At 38.7% G+C, this 17,573-nt stretch overlaps 1 protein-coding gene across 1 annotated transcript in view; it reads right to left on the bottom strand.

Moving 5' to 3' along the window:
• The window catches only part of ANO2 (anoctamin 2), a 213,668-nt gene that overhangs the window by 28,078 nt on the left and 168,017 nt on the right, over window positions 1-17,573 (bottom strand). The window contains exons 16-19 of the mRNA XM_076328786.1: window positions 14,384-14,585; window positions 9,664-9,775; window positions 8,277-8,334; window positions 7,308-7,408 (exon numbers count right to left, since the gene is read on the bottom strand). Coding sequence (XP_076184901.1) covers window positions 7,308-7,408; window positions 8,277-8,334; window positions 9,664-9,775; window positions 14,384-14,585 — 473 coding nt within the window. The remainder of the gene's footprint in view (window positions 1-7,307; window positions 7,409-8,276; window positions 8,335-9,663; window positions 9,776-14,383; window positions 14,586-17,573) is intronic.

Genomic DNA, 17,573 nt, shown 5'->3' with positions numbered 1-17,573 from the left:
AGGATTTAAAACAATCAAAGAATTCCCAGGGTGCTCTTCCAGCATATCCTAATTAATTTCCTAATGTGAAGGACTCTCAGAGGACAGTTCAAGACAGTGCTGATTTCTGTTCCAATAAAATGATATGAGCTATAAATGTCCCTCACATTTCCGTGGGCAGATGAGATTGAAGAGCATCTCGCTGTCACTGTGCAGCAGCTGAGATAAAATTTGGGTGTGTTTAGATGTGAAGTCTGTATATGTGTGATCTAATCCTCTGGTTATAGCACCATGGAGTCAAGTTATGGAGTTTAATGCATACATATAACCCCTGAGAACCCAGTAACTAAAACAATAGTTGTTGTTTTTAATGTTTATTTGGGAATACACTAAATCCAGGGCTCAGTTACTCGGAATAATTTTTAATTTTTCATCTGGCTGTCTATAAGCCAGGCATGAGGAGTTGCACCTTTAACCATTTTGAGTTAAGCTTTGAAGAGTGTTGTTCTTTTTATTTTTATGTAATTTTTTAAAGGATCAACTAACTGAAAGCAAGCCAAATTAATTCTTTCAAATTTTCCACAAAAAATGTACCTTTGTGTCATATCCAAGCATGTGAATTTTCAGACCAAACAGAAATGTGTCAGAAAGTTAAAGGAACAGAGAACAGGGATTTGCACAGTGTTATTCTCCAGCTATACAGCAATAGGGCAATGAAAATTAGTTTTGCAGAGCTCTATAGCTGCACATATGATTGTGTTATTAAAACTGAGTAAACTTTTTAAATACACTTGTGTGAAACCTGTTTTTTAATTACTCAGATGAAAAATTTTAAACAAAGTTGACAGACAATGATAACCAAGAGCTATTTTAGCTTCTGATTTCTGCAAGCCACGCAGCCCCACCAGTGAGAAAGAGATAGGTTTGTCCATTCAGGAAGAGTCTCTGAGAAGCTTTGTGCTGAAGCACATGCAGCAAAGTTTCATGACCCTACTAGTAGCCATATGAATCTGGACAAACAGAGAAAACTGTAGAACTGTAGAAGAGACATTATTTCTGGTCCTTTTGCCAGTGAATATCAAAAAGTAAGATACATTCTTGAGGAGACTGAATAGCATGAAAGAAGAATCATAAAATAGAATCATAGAATCATAGAATAATTTAGGTTGGAAAAAACCTTTGAGATCATCGAGTCCAATCGTTAACCTAGCACTGCCAAGTCCACCACTAAACCATGTCCCTAAGTGCCATGTCTACACATCTTTTAAATACCTCCAGGGTGGTGACTCAACCACTTCCCTGGGCAGCCTGTTCCAGTGCTTGACAACCCTTTCAGTGAAGAATTTTTTCCTCATATCCAATCTAAACCTCCCCTGGCGCAACTTGAGGCCATTTCCTCTCATCCTATCGCTAGTTACTTGGGAGAAGAGACCGACACCCACCTCGCTACAACCTCCTTTCAGGTAGTTGTAGAGAGCAATGAGGTATCCCCTCAGCCTCCTTTTCTCCAGGCTAAACAACCCCAGTTCCCTCAGCCGCTCCTCATAAGGCTTGCCCTCTAGACCCTTCACCAGCTTCATTGCTCGTCTTTGGATGTGCTCCAGCACCTCAATGTCCTTCTTGTAGTGAGGGGCCCAAAACTGAACACAGTGTTCGAGGTGCGGCCTCACCAGTGCCGAGTACAGGAGCACGATCACTTCCCTACTCCTGCTGGCCACACTAGTTCTGATACAAGCCAGGATGCCATTGGCCTTCTTGGCCACCTGGGCACACTACCAGCTTATATTCAGCCGGCTGTTGACCAACACCTCCAGGTCCTTTTCTGCCAGGCAGCTTTCCAGCCACTCTTCCCCAAGCCTGTACCGCTGCATGGGGTTGTTGTGACCCAAGTGCAGGACCTGGCACTTGGCCTTGTTGAACCTCATACAATTGGCCTTGGCCCATCGATCCAGCCTGTCCAGGTCCCTGTGTAAGCCTTCCTACCCTCAAGCAGATCAACACTCCCACCCAACTTGGTGTCATCTGCAAACTTAGTGAGGGTGCACTCAATCCCCTCATCCAGATCATTGATAAAGATATTAAACAGAACTGGCCCCAATACTGAGCCCTGGGGAACACCGCTTGTGACCAGCTACCAACTGGATTTAACACTATTCACCACAACTCTCTGGGCCCGGCCGTCCAGCCAGTTTTTTACCCAGTGAAGAGTATGACTGTCCAAGCCATGAGCAGCCAGTTTCTCCAGGAGAATGCTGTGGGAAATGGTGTCAAAGGCTTTACTAAAGTCTAGGTAGACAACATCCACAGCCTTTCCCTCATCCACTAAGTGGTTCACCTTGTCACAGAAGGAGATCAGGTTAGTCAAGCAGGACCTGCCTTTCATAAATGCCGTGCTGACATGCTGATCACCTGGTTGTGCTGTACATGCCACATGATGGCATTCAAGATAATATGCTCTATATCCTTTCCCGGCACCAAGAATGTAGGATCAGGAAGAAAAAAAAACAAGAACAGGTTTTTGTCAGGCGGCTATGTCTAGAGCAGTTAAAAATGATGCTGCAGTTTCTCACAAGGAATTGGCACCAAACTGTTGTGTTAGATAAAGGGTGGGAACATGGCTTAATTATGCTGTTTGTAGTTCCTAATATAACCAATAAGCATCCCATCATGCAAGGTAATCAGCATCTGAAGAGAGCATAAAATCACTACAGGAAAATGCCCCACCCCTGAAGACCCCACAAGATTTTGAGATGAGAAAAAGAAGAGAGAAAACAAAATCAAGTGATCCTGGCTGGGCTGTAAGCACATGGTGCACTTACACAAAGCCTCCTTTTAAAAAAACAGACAGATGATCTAACAATTGCTCTATTTATACAGTAAAATGGAGTAGCAGGATTTAGGGGATCTAGAAGACATGAAGATGACTTGGGAAAAATGAGAAATTTGTGGAGTGAGACAGAGTGGAACATATAGAGGCTGGAAAGGCAGCGCAGTTGGGAGGCAGGTTGAAATAGGACAGATGCAGGAAAATTATTTTGTTGGCGTGAGTCTTTCTGTCTTCAGTGGCTGTGCAGTCCTCATGATGTATCTCCACCAGAGCTTGCCAGAAAGATTGGAACTGAGGATCAGTTTACCAATTTCTCAAGACTGTCAGTTAACAAATGCCCTTGGGTACTGCAAAGGCAGATCACCTGTTACAATTACCAAGAACTGGATTTGAAGTATTGCAAGGCAATACTTGCTAGAACAGAGATGCAAATGGAGAATCTACATGAAAAGACAGAAACCCCCTAGAATCCAGCTGCCAGGGATAAATGATTATTTATATCAGGTGGTTTTTAAGGCTATCTTTCCAGTTGATGCTTTTTCCTTTGTAGCATGACAGAAAAGGGTACAGGGAGAAAGCTAGACAGAAAAATTAGGTTGAGTAGCTGGAGCACTTGTGTCTAGAGAAAAGGAAGTGCAGTGACTCAGACTTTTGTGTCCTTGCCTGTAATTTTGTTTGCTGCTTTGGGGAAGGAGCACTGAAGGTCGAGGCTTTTCTTCAGTCATATTCCTACAGTCTGTTCACATAAGGAGAGACCTTCTCATATTCACAGGTAGGGGGTACAAGAAGGAGGCAGGGGGAGAACAAAAGGACTTTAATCTCTCATCCTGTTCCACAAATTTATGGTATAGTCATGCTTCCTTGACACACTCAGACCTCCTGGATTCTATGGAAGTTTCAGTTGAGTTTGGGATTTATTGATTTCTCAAACAGAAGAAAACAACAACCGAAAACAGGAAAGGAAAAAGAAAAGCAAAAAAATACCCCCTTAATTAAGAATAATTTATTAAAGGTGAAAAGCAACATAAAAGATAATAGCTATGAAAGGGTGTCTTCAAATTGATTTTATTGACTCTTGGTATTCTCTTCCAGCATAGTTAAGTACATTTTGAAGTAAGTGATGGAAACTGATGTTGGATAGAAAGGCCAAAATCATGGCCTCACTAAAGTCAATGGGAGTTTTGCCATTGACTTCAATAGGGTCAGGATTTCACCCTAAGGGTTTCTCACCAAGGTCAAAGACAGAGAGTAATAAAATAACCACACGGATTTTTTTCAGTTCGTTCAGAAAAACAGAACTGAAGAAAAGGAGTCTTAAAGGAACTCTAGGTTAAGGGTCTCAAGCCCTGCATCCTTTTAGGGTCAATTCCTGTGGCAACAGTAAAAGAATTATGGTATGTAACACATCTGAGTGAACTGTGGAATACTTACATCTGTTAAACTTGTGAATTCCAGCCCCACAGAACACACATTTCAATTCAAGAAGGCTTAGTTTTCCATAATTCAACTGTTGTTGCATTTACCTAGCTGTTTTGATATTCTTGGGTGCAGAAATTGAAAAAGAAATCACAGAAAGGTTTAGAAGACCAGCAAGTCACATCCGTCGTAGCTGTGCAGCAGTTTCTTCAGAAACTTTGAAGGAAAAAGCAAGGATGTGTCGCAATGACCCCAAACAATGCAGAGCTGCCATCTGAAGTTTAACTCCATAACTCTTCAGCCAGCACTGACTGTGGATAAGCCAGAATGAAGACATAGAATGATGGTTCCCTATTGCGGCAACATTTGAAGCACTAGAGACATAATGGATGGCTGTTGCTTATAAACTCAGTCTATCATCTACTTAGTATTTTTGAAGGAAAGAGACAGCAAATGGGAGTAAGGCTTTGTGATCTTCTGCAAAGCAATTAAAATGCCTTGGGTTTTATGGTGAATGAAATCAAAAGGTTTTCGGAAAATAATCCTGAAATCCCGAGATTTCAATAAGGAAGAAAACTCTTTTCATCTGGGTCATCATATAACTTAGCAGAGAGATACTTCCATGTTACAGACATACAGAGGACAGTTCCAGATTCTGAAGAACAAATCACCATTTATGATAGTCCCTTCTGCCTCTCCATATGGGTAAGGTTGATTGCAGCACTTGTACTCTGCCCTCAGTGAAAATACAGGGACCCAATGGAAGAATCTGTGTTATTCACTCTGACACTCATTCCCTCCAAAGAGGCACAAGGCAAGGGGAAAAAAAAATGCAGCTGCTGAAACTGGAGATAGAAATGATTGATCTATCTTTCTGCCGCAGGAGGACTGTTCATCACAGTGCGTAGCCTGTGCAAAAGTAGACACTGGAAAATAAAACAAGGGTCTGATGAAGACAGAGATATCCTGCGAAGGAAAACAAAAAACTTACTGGTAGAAAAAGGATGATCTAACAGAGGAGATGAGCTGACTGTAAGAGATTACCAAGGAAAACAGGTAGCAGAACAAAAAGAATAGGATACAGTAGGAAGCCAGACAAGAAGGCTGGAGGGCAGAGAGCGAGCATATGTTTATCTATACATCTGTCACATCTCCTAACAGCATGTATAGACATAGTAGATTACGTGTGAGACACAGGCATGCCAGAACTACTACTTGTGCAACACATGCATGTTCGGAGTCGCTTTTGGTCTGGATTTATATGTGTCCAGCAGACCAATGCAGAGCCTTCTGAAAAACTGATTGATCGGTACTCAAAGTGTATCTGTGTGCCTTTGTATGTGGGGCAGATGAGGTAGAATAGAGTACCATTAAGGATCTAGTCCAAACCAGTAGAGTGGTCCATGCAGAAATAGAAGGCTAACTCTGATGTAATTAACTTAAGTGTTCAGTAAAGCACTGTGCTTCTCCTGGTGCAATCAGGTCCGGTGAGAAGGGCCAAGCCCTACAGATATACACGTGATTTTCTTGAGAATGCAGACAAGCAAAGGAAAACCAGATGTGCTTATTTCAGGATGACAAGATAGCATTGTGACTGAAATGAGGTATTTCTCTGGGAAGGAGAGGATGAAAGTATGTTTGTTTTTAAACAGTTATTCAGTTTTAAAAATTGAGGCCACCATAGGTTGTTGGCAGAAGGGTGGGGGAGCAGAAATGAGGGAGAAAAATGGGATGAAATTGTTACGTTCTTGCACCAAGAGTTGTAGTGAGGGAATTGAGAAATAATTTGACAGGAATTTTCAGTTTGGACTGGATCAGCCTCTGCTTTCATGAGTCAAAAATAATAAATACTGTATTTCTAACATCATAAAATCCCCATTAAAAAAGTCCAGTAACAGTAAGGTTTTGGAAGACGGGAAAAAAAATCACACTAGGTTTACACTGAGAAAGCTTTAAGCCTTCAACATATCAGATATTTTGGGGATGATTTACCACCCTTTTCTCAAAATAAACTGTAAACTCAATGAGATGTAGACAGAAAACAGGCCTCCCTATTGAACTTTGACACAAGAGTAATGAAACCATCCATAACCCACATTTGATTTGTTTGGGAATTTTTTTTTTCTCTCTACTTAAATTACTTCCAAAAAAAAGTTCTTACTAGGAAAAGGGAGGAAAAGGGCTCATTTTAAAAATAATTCATAACCTTTTAAGCATCACTCATCTTGGTTTCTAGTTAGCATCTTCAAGGCCTTCCTTAGGGATGTGGTCCAAAAGCTACTGACACCAGAGTTGAAAGATTCTAACTAACTTCAGTGGAGTCGAGGCTTGTGTCTAAGCCAGATTCTTCATCTAATACAACATTTCACAGACCACTGCCACCAAGGATGATTCAGTTAACAGAAACAAGAGCAAATCTCACAAGAGGCAGGAGCAGGACATTCTTAGTGGATTCTCAGTGCCTGAAGATCCCCTTGACACTGGAGACAGACCAAGAGAGATTTCTTGCTGTATTTGGAGCAGAGGACACAGTGCACTAAGCAACCTGTGGCAGACAGCCACTGAGTAGCATGTCAGCATCTCTCCCATACTCTAGCTCCTGCATCATACTGACATACAGGCACCTTAGAAATGTGTGGACTTCATCTATAAACCCATAAAATAGTCATAGATCAAGTAATACATTTTAACATCTTTTATGAGCTATTGCTTTTCTCCACACCATCTCTCCTCCACTTTATACTAATTTGTATTCAATACTGCTACCCTGAAAGCTTCTCTAAAACTTCCCAAGAGATCTATCATACCTTGCCTGTTTTCCCAGGTTTCTAAAATTAATTTAGATCAATTATTTAATATATTCAATCACTTTCTTTAAGCCATTTACTGCAGATATAGCCAATTATTCAACATAAAATACAGCCAGATCATTTCATCGCAACCAAAAATGTGATTTATCATCACATTCAATTAGAACCCACTGAAGGCAGTGGCAAAAGTCCCATTCAGTTGAATAAGGATCAAGTCTTTAATTTACTGTGTCATAGGAATAATGCATGGTAATGGAGAAGGCTGAGATACATACGGGATTCCAATTTCAAACAGATTGTTTTGAATCAGTTGTTTTCCAAGCATAATGATGCTCAGCTGAATACAGAGTTCCATCAAACAGCCTCCTGGAGCACACTGTAATTAAACAAAACCGTAGAGTGTGAAGGGAGTAAGAGAATTAATTTAAAAGTACCCACTTGGGAGAGCTACCGATGTCTATATGTGCCCGTCGCCCCTGCCACCAATTTGCGCAGGAGCACGGAGCTTGTTGATCATTGCAATTCTATGCTTAACAAGGTATTTCATCTCTACTCATAAAACTGCATTATGGAAAATATGCAGAGCTCTGAAATAACTTACTGTGCCCTGGGGCTACTATATTTCCTTTTAAAATATTTACTATATAATCAATGTAATAAACATAATGCAGTATCACCAATACTCTTCCAACCTGATGTCTCCCAAGGGGTAAGAAAGTCTTCAATATTGCAAAGACTTATGCATAAGCTTTACTGTAAAACCTTCAGTACCTCTATCGATTTTCAAGGGAATACCCGCAGCAGTTAAAAGGAATTTTGAAAAAAAATAAAAAATGTTTACAGGTTTAGCACAAAATGGCTATAGCTTTTTAGGCTATTAAAATTGCTATGCTTCTAGTGATCTACAGAATGAGAAGGCAGATTCAAGTTCCAGCTCTGCCGTAGGTTTCCCAAGGGCCTCAGTCAAATCATGTAATGTTTGTGCCTTAGAGCTGAGTTGTAAAGCATAGAAATGGTGAAGCTTCACCTAAGAAAGACCATGAAGTACTCAAAACTGCAGAAAGAAAGAACATACAGGTGCCTCAGATGGAAAATTTGGGGTTTGTCTATTTATGTTGAAGATTTAACATCTTGTTTTAATATGTTATCTACTTTTCCCTTATTGTCTAGACTCCACTGAAATATACTGTATACATATCTCTTTCTGTTAAGGATTTTTTTGTTTGAAGTTCATATGTACTTACCTCTTCCATTCGATAACCCTCAAACACATATACATAATGACCAGGACGGCCAACAAATCTGAAAGTAATAACAATATATAAAATAATATAAAAATAGGAAAAAAGTTAACTTTAACAGCATAACTCTTCATTCATATTAGCTAAAATATTTCAGAACTAGCTAATTCAACATGAATTTTAAAAGACTCTACACCTATTCAACTTTGATTATTTAAAATTATTTCAAAGTAGTAAGCATCTACAAATGTTTTTCTGCTACATCTTGATGAAATAATTTTAATGAAATATTTTTCTGTGCTAAAAAGTAATAATAATCTCCCTCTCTTGATTAGAGATCACAAACAAAACTGGGAACACATATCCTAACTCACATTCTCCTGCATCTCAGTAATGCCCTGAATGGAGTTATTTTTACAGTCAAGGCTCTTCTGACTACACAGGGAGAAACAGTGAGATTGACTTTATTATAACCATACAACACAAAAAAATGGTTAAAAAAGAAAGAAATCGGTGATACTTTTCATTAATGTCTTACAATATTTACAACTGCTGGTAAAATGTATCATTAATTCTTAAATCAATGATGTTGAATAGGATCAGTGACGAGTACAGATTTACAGCCTCCAAAAGGAACAGAAAAATGGTATGAAACAGAATCCGAAATGTTTTAAACATTTTTGCCAAAGTTTGAGCAAACAATCATTTTAAGCTTCCCATTCAAAAGCATGTGTTATACTGTGGATAACTGGGTCCCAAAAGACAATGATCCTGAACCCATAGGAAGTCACACTTATTTAGCAGGACAGCTGAATTAGCTTTTTGGTCAATCAGTTCATTTTCCAAAACATGCAACTTCCAGTTGACTATAACTATTTCTTAATTTAACTTGGTACGGGCGAATAGTGCAAAACATTGAGAAAGTAAAAGAGAAAGTAGTTCCATAATTTTAAACGAAACAAGAAAATATTTCTTTGCTAAATGATGCTACAAGAAAAATTTGCTAAAATGTGGAAAATGAAGACCCTGTAAGCGCTACCATTCACTCATAAATGCAACACCCTTTTTTAACTAAAAGGAATTATTTTCTGAGGTGTGGATTATTCTTATTTTAGAAAGAAAACTAAAATGGTTGCATTTCAGAACAATGATCTTCTTAGAAGAGAGACAGGACAGTACTCAACATCATACCCTGACATTCAAAAGCAAGCTTTAGGCAACCCTCCCTGTTTATGATATTTTTTCATAGCTGGTGAAGGTGGCCAGTCCCAGACTTAGTTAGATAGCCCTTTCTGCCCATCTTTAAACACAGATCCACTAATATAGACATATATATACACATAAATATCTATATACATAAATATCTATAAATAAAGGACATTTATCCTACCTTCCTTTAAAAAAGGCAACATAAAAAATTGGTGCATAAGAATTCACAAACTTCAGTAGGAATGCCTTCAAAATCAGTCTCTCCTCAAAGGTCTTCTCTGTTTTTGGTACCTCTTTGGAGCGAGGGGGAAGCAAACCAGAGAAATCAATTAGTAAATATGTAAACATCCCTGATATCCCCAAATACAAAAACAAACTGCAAACATTGAGCTCATACTGTTTTTTCTTTTGTACTTTTAATTGTACCAATGCACACTAGCTCTGTGACTGACTCCTGATTTCCAGAGATTCTTTCCAAATTTCCATATGGAAATTGAAGATTCTTTGATAGAAACATTAATAATGACAACATAATGTACTTGATTCTCTGATAGACCTCTGACGGCTTATCCCAAGTTGCTCTTGTCTGTCTATCCAATACGCTGGTGGCAAAAAGCCCAACAGATCTTGACACCTGGCCTGGACTTGACAATACCTCACTTTTCCAGTCTCTTCCATCGCCTTGCTGAGAGACCTGGGCAGACCACATCACCTTCCTCTGCTTCAGGCCACATCTGTGAAATCTTAGCACAGAACTCCTCTGTCATTTACTCTGACATCTATTATATTATTAAATATAGACTATCATTAAATATATTTTATTAACATAATATATATTATTAATAATAATATATAGAAATAATTATTATATATTTACATGGTTCTCCTACTACCTATCTGGAGTTTGAAGAAAAAAATAATTGGATCTTGATATTCAATTGCATAAAGCTAAAGCAGTATAAGTGGCTTTAATGTATACAAGCATATGTATATTAACATACATCAGTATATCAGTTACACAACTGAAATAATAAAACTTTAATATTCTCAATTCATGAATGATGAAAGCAAAGTACAAAGACTTTCATCCGGAAAAAACACCTTAAAATCCTTCTTAACTTTGTGTGCACAAGCCTTTTTTTCTATAATGAGATTATTAATGTGCTTAATGCTAAACACAACACTAAGTACCTTTCTGAATAAGGCATTAAGTGAATTGTTAATTGCCATGCAAAATAAATGCACATTTTTGCTAATGTTTCTCCATTCACTATATATATTCTACATTTCTAGACATCTTTAGATAACTTGTGAAAATGTGTCTTAAACATTTTCAGTATTCATTACTCTGTTCCCAGATTTATTTCCAATTTCCATGGAAATTTTCTAGCAACAGAACACATAAGTATAAGACAGAGGCTTATCAAATTGACAGTAGGATCCTCTTTTAAAGATTCTATATGGGTTAAACTCTTGTATTGCCATGCTCATCCTGAGCCGCTAACAAATGTGAGAGCAGATAATTTTATTGTGGTATGTTCTTGACTGAATTTCTGTAGCACAATGGAAGTGTGAAATAATAAGGTAGATCCAGAGCTCTGGCTTTAAGGACTTCATTAAAAATACTGCTGTACTTGTACAGTTTTGTTTTGGGGCACAATTTGGGTGTTTTGGTTGCTTTGGGTTTTTTTCTTAAAAAAGAAGCATGGTGTTTATTTGAGCACTAAAGGAATAGCAAAACTGTAATGAGTCCCCACTGCCCAGATTTATTTGTAATACTTTCAGACATATTTTCATAAAAGGTCAACACACAATCTGATGAGCCCTAAGCCATCATTCACCTATATGTATAGAAAAGCTTAATTAAACCTTCAAAGGATTTGAACAATTTGTAGATGACCCCATATGCTGGATAGATCCTCAGGACAACAGCTCAGGGCAACAGGAATATCGAATAACAGCGGTGCAGCTTTTAATTTGAGGGAGAAAAATCCTAGCCTTTGCCTTACGGAGAATTCCCACAAAGATGAGCTCAGCCTCTGGATGAAAATTTGCACACCATATATGGTTCCAGAGACTCGCTCAGCACTTCACTCCCTCCCCACACTTGGGTATACTATACCATACCAATAGAGGCATGCATAGAATTTGTCCTCTAGCTAGTGGAGTCTGCTACACAAGAAATGCATCCAGCCCGAATAGATGCATTAGTGAGAGAGAAAACTTTCCCCGAAAAAATTATATACTCATAATATATGGTTCATTGTGCAGCTTGTTACACCAAAATTGGGCAGCTGAAACTTTCCAGGTAGAGAATGAGCTATCTGTGGCATGGGCCTTAGCTGACTGAAGGAGTTGCTGTCTTCATGAGGCACAAACACAAGTAGTTTTGATTTCATCCCCATTTAACTGGTTCTTCCTTGACCTGAGTGAAGTTACAAGTGAGCAAATGAACTGTAAGTCACGTCTGACACCATCTGATGTGGTGAAGACGACCTATTCAACCTGAGAATACCAGGAAATAATCTGCACTTTTGCTGGTCTGATCTGAGATACGGGGGGGATCAGTGCCCTGCTTTGCTGGGTCCACAAGAGGTGCGTCGAGTCCTAGTGCATCCTGTACGAGCTCTCTGTATTGATTACAACAAAACTATTACTTTTTTACCCCCAAGCACTGATTCAGCAGGTATTGAGGCAGATCCATTACTTTGATCCTATGATGAATGCAACTGCTATCAGTGGTACTATTCTTGTGCTTACAGAAGTAATTTTTCACTTGAACAAAGATTCAGGTGCACTTGGGGTTGGAATAGAAACTTATGCTGTCAAGAGCTGTTCCTCCAGCCCAAGTCTGTTCCTCAGCTTGTCAATTAACTGCAGTGTGAAAGGAGAATTAAGTATGATTTTCTCTGCTCAGCAAAATGAAAGTTCACAAGGTAAGGAGCATTTATCAGCATGAATGAATTGTAATTTTTTTTAACATTTTGATTACATTTGACATCTGAGCCTAGCACTGGAGAAAGTTGCCTGAATGAACTTTCTAACTCATGTAATTTGTAGCAATAGAGATTACTCAGACTGGACCCTTCTTAAACAAAAATCTGATGGCTAATTAGGAATGCTGCCTAAATAAAGATAGCAGGATTAGAATTAAATACAAAGTGACAGGGGGACAATAATCAGCAAGTAAGAAATTCTTGTTTCTTTCACAATTCAGAGTGGTGCACGTTTCAAAGGGAGAGATTTTCCTTCTGTGCTTCCCCCAGAGAGGCAATGGCAGTGGCTTGCACTTCCCAACGTTTGCCTAGAAACTGCCAGAGAGGAGAAGCCTCACCTTCATCTCTTCCTACTTTTTCCACACAGCAGTGTCATGTCTTAACAGTTGTGCCCTTCTTACCTGGGCAGGTGCAGTGGACAGAACTGATCAGGTCACACACAGTTAGCAGCTTGTCAGTTATATGGAAGCTGAAAATCTGGGTACAATTTTGGCCTGGACAGTAAGTCTGAGCTTCCTTATGCCACTAGAACAGAGGGCATTTGTGTAACCCTGCTACATTCTGCCCAAAGCCTGATGCAAAACAGAAATAAACAAACAAATTAACCCCATATGGTGGCATTTTGTGAAACTGAATTGCTTTGTTTTCCTTTCTTTCAAATACTTTACGAATTTAATCTAAACTATCAGGCTATCCTTACTGGTAAAACCACAGGACCATATTTCAAAAATTCAGGATTGGACCTCTATTATGACAGCTACAAAACTTTAGTTTATGGTGTTCTTCAACAAATAGGACTAAAAGAGATGTTTTCACTTGTGACTTTGAAAGCGTCTTGAGAAAGTGAGAATAAGAAACACAAGTCTTAAGAGTTCCTAAGCTTTTAATCTGAGGTCTGCTAGTTCCAGCCAGCTTCACATCACTGTAGGTTCTAAAGGGAGGGAATCTGCCATTTCAAATGACTGAGTCAGGCTTCAATTGTCAAAAAGTTTCTAATTTGGATGCCTAAGTTTAGATGCCCAAAATTGACAGGTATAGCACTTGCTACGGTTAAAGGCATCTGTGGTTGCTGATTGATTTTCAGTGTTTGAATAATTGACTTTATGTTCCTAAACTTTGAAGCATCTAGAATTAGAGGTGATATATAAAAATATGGGAAACAATACTTAATGACAGCTGTAAGAATCTTATGTTAGGGCCCTATTAGTAAACATCTTTGGCCTAATGTATATAACAAAACAAAACTCTAGCCTAAACCCCTGTAGCAGTCAAAGGAATGACCTGCCTTTAAAAGACTTAAATACATTGCCAGACTTGTAACAATAGGACATTAAAAAAAAAAAAAATCCAACCCCTAACTGAAATAGATATTATTATTAAAAAGTCCAGCCCAGACATGCCCCTATAATGGCAAAAAAATCCTTTGAGTGGTAAGGACGTGGTAAAAATCACATCAGCAAAATAACATGGTAAGCGTTTGCCAGTGTAGCTTTGCTAGAGCCAGCAACATCTTTGAAACAACCCAATGACTTTCAGTAAACCAAGCTCCTAGAGGTAAAGTTATGTATCAAAATACATATCAGGTCAAAAATTCTCAACCAGCTCCAGATAAGTGGATCTTGGCAAAGAGCCAGTGCAATGCAGAAATACCAGCTGAGATCCTGTAAATAGCACAGCTGCGTTAACATGGCATTATGGCCAGGCTAATTAGTCCTATTAGTGGCACACTGCATGTTGCGGCTTAGACCGCTAGTTCACAGAGGCATGTCTCAGCATCTTACCCCATAGGCCTGAATATTTTCACTGGCACTCTTCAGTGGGAAATATTCCTATTAGAACCTCCTTGCATACTCTCGTGTCAATACATGTAATGTACTAATGAGGAATGTAGTGAGATAGTTTTACCAATTTCTGTTAGCCATTTGGCAACAGCTCCATAAATTTCATCAAGTATTAGTATCACAACGAGGTTAATGATGACAGCCGTTGCGGTCACAGTCACTCGAACATTTGACCTGGTTGTCTCATTTGTGCTGAATGACAAAGCTGCTGCTGTTGTGATTCGGTATACAATCACACCAAACACTGCTGAAAACGTCAGCATAATCTGCAAAGAAATGTACAGACAGATTAGTTCAAGTTTGATACTAGCATTTAAACAGAAGCTTTGACTGATGTCGGGTTTGTTCCACGAATTGGCATTGTGTGGTTATTTCTTAGAGCAACAATAATATGGGGATAATCAAGTTAAAATGTGAGAAGTCAAAACTCTCTAACAGGGACATAATGAAGAAAATTGATGCAGAACTCTGAACTGGCACAACAGTTCCTGAAGATGTGCATGTTCTCTCTGATTAAAGCTCCACACATTATTCATGCAGCACTGGTGAAACTCAGGTAGTTTGGGTTGAAATGCAGGTATTAAGCAAGGTCTTTTATCTGGCAATAGGTTCAGATGGCTTGGACTGAAGGGCCTATATGTATGTGCAGTCAAGTAAATAGGCTTTACTGGCTGAAACAGCTTCACTTCTGCACAGCAGAAGTGGCACCTTACTCTCCAGTTGTGTTTGCTCAACTCTTGCCACAACTTAAAAAAAAAAAGTTTCCCTTGTTATTATTCTTTTAAGAGTGACCTAAACAGGGTTACTAGGGCTTCACTTTACATTTCTGTCCCAGAAATCAGTTGGTATCCTGGCATCCTTCATGGGCTGGCTTTGACCCACGAGATGAGGAAAGTCAGCCCTGCTACTTAAGGTCAAGTTCCCACAAGAAGAATTTGAATTTCACAGGGCTGTGGTATTCTGGTTTAAAAAAAACCCCACCCCACAATGAAAAAAAATCAATAAAATAACAATAAAAACCCAACAAATTTTCATAGCCATGGCAGGAAAGGGGGAGAGGGTACATTTTTCTCTTTCATATTTGCCTTTGGCAAGAATTCCAACGTACATTCATTATTTTAGGTAAAACATCGTGAGATCCTCAGATGAAAGAGACTACCTAAATGTGAAAGATTAGACTATTGCAATTATTTCAATGGGCCTAGGGGCCCAGATTCACAACACAAGTTTAAGGAAATTTAACAGTTCATTTTAATGACCCAGCAATAGTTTATTGAATTCCTGTATACAGAGGAAGGTTGTCTTATGGAAAAGTACTATTGCAAAAGAACCAGAACAAGAATCAGAGCTATATTACAGGTTGAAGATGAAAACTGGGCACATTTAGTTTTAATGGAGAACTAGTAAACTTACTAAAAAAAAAACAATTTGGAGAAACTCCTGGAGATACCAGATGAAATTCACAAATACGTTTTGTGCGAAAATAGTAATAAAATGTTAGATCTAGTAAAACATCTAATTTTGACTTTTTAAAGAAATGTTTTATTGATTTTAAATGAAATGTGAATTATGAGTTTTTGCTTCATGCTAGTATTTTCCATTCAAATACTGGTCTAAAGAAAAAAGTCTAAACATAAAACACTTTGAATGAAAACATTTCAAATGGCATAAAATATTATTTCCTTTCATTTTGTAGCTCTCATTGTGTTGAGAAAACAGTTCTAATTTTTCTGCCTATTTTTATCTTTTTCTTTTGACTTGTTTACCAAACATGCAGACAAAAATCTGATTCATGTTGAACTATCTGCTCAGCTGTTGCTGTGACAGAAGTGGTGCAGGAACACAAAGATCAGAACTTTTACTTAACTCGCCCATTGCAGAAGCAATCACTACGGTAGAGAGTAATACCCCCAATAAAGAAAACAAAAAAGCACCACCTGGCAGTAATCTAATTCACCTTCCACCTCTACAGTCACCTTAAGCTCTTTTCTTTTTCTTAGTTTGGGCCACAGATTCCTTCCTTTTAATCACCTTCCAAATACTTTTTCTGTTTGTTTCCCCTGTGGTTTTCTTTGAAATTTTTACATTGAAATTTTATGAAGGTGGACAGGGAAAAACAGCGAAGTAAACTTGTATGTATCATTCTGGAGATGACAAGCTCTCTAGGCCTCCACAGACACCTATCTCCATCACAAGCTTCCACTTAGAAATGATATCTTAACAGTACAGGAAGAAGAGTCATCAAGGACAGTCATCACTACATAGAGAAAGAGGAAATTACAGGTCATGGAAGTTGAATAGCAAACTCTTAAACCTGACCAAAGGATTTAAGGAATGCATAGCAATGAGGAATATTACCGGAGGATGAGATACTATCAGAGGCTTGCACTGTTGCGGCCTTTTCAATTCATGCAGGGCCATAGCAAGATACACAAAGTTACCCAAAAATTATATTTTATCTGTTTAAAGAACAAAGATACTGATTTTGCAAAAGCACCAGGGCTTCAGAAACTCCTCAACTGCCCAGCTGTTTTTAAACATCTGTTTAGACACAGATGGAAAAACACTCCTTTAGGAGTCTTCATTATCTGTGCATCCAGCAACAAGAGAAAATTGAGGAGGGCTTATAGGACTGCACAGTAACTGAGAGCATAGTTCTCACTCCCCAGACAGTCACTGAGAGGGAGTGGTTCCTGTATCTTCACAGCGTTTCTCCCATTCCTTACAATACCTCTTTTGCCCAAATTCCAGATAAGATGGTCACCTTTCATTCAGGTGCTTACTTTGAGTTTTGTTGTCATTGTCAACTTTTCATCTGGCCAGTTCTATCTCCTACTATGGCAGACAGTTCTTCACTGAATATCTAAACTAGTCTGTCAAGGACTGAATTGCTTAGAAACAGATGTGAAAATTGGCTGCAGAAAAGGTCACCTACTGAGCCTGGTATGAATGAAGACTAACAGGAAAGCATACTAGATCTGAGAAGGAAGCTATAAAACCCCGTGGGCTAGAATGATACCTTCATCCAAGTGGGATAACAATTTAATGTCCAAATAGTTCTTTGGCTCCCCAGTGGGGCTATTCTAAAGTCAAGTATTATGCCATGTGAGTAAGAATAGGGCAATAGGGTCCAAAAGAAGGAACAGGCTGAACTCTTGTGCCATGACACTAATTGGTTTTCTTCCTTCCTCTGACTGAGCCAAATGCAATGAACTCAAAGAAAGGCTCCAGTGATGGCACTGCTCCATGCCATC

This window comes from Aptenodytes patagonicus, chromosome 1, assembly GCF_965638725.1.
Source record: "Aptenodytes patagonicus chromosome 1, bAptPat1.pri.cur, whole genome shotgun sequence".
Taxonomy (NCBI): Eukaryota; Metazoa; Chordata; class Aves; order Sphenisciformes; family Spheniscidae; genus Aptenodytes; species Aptenodytes patagonicus.
This window is presented reverse-complemented; position numbering and strand designations above follow the sequence as displayed.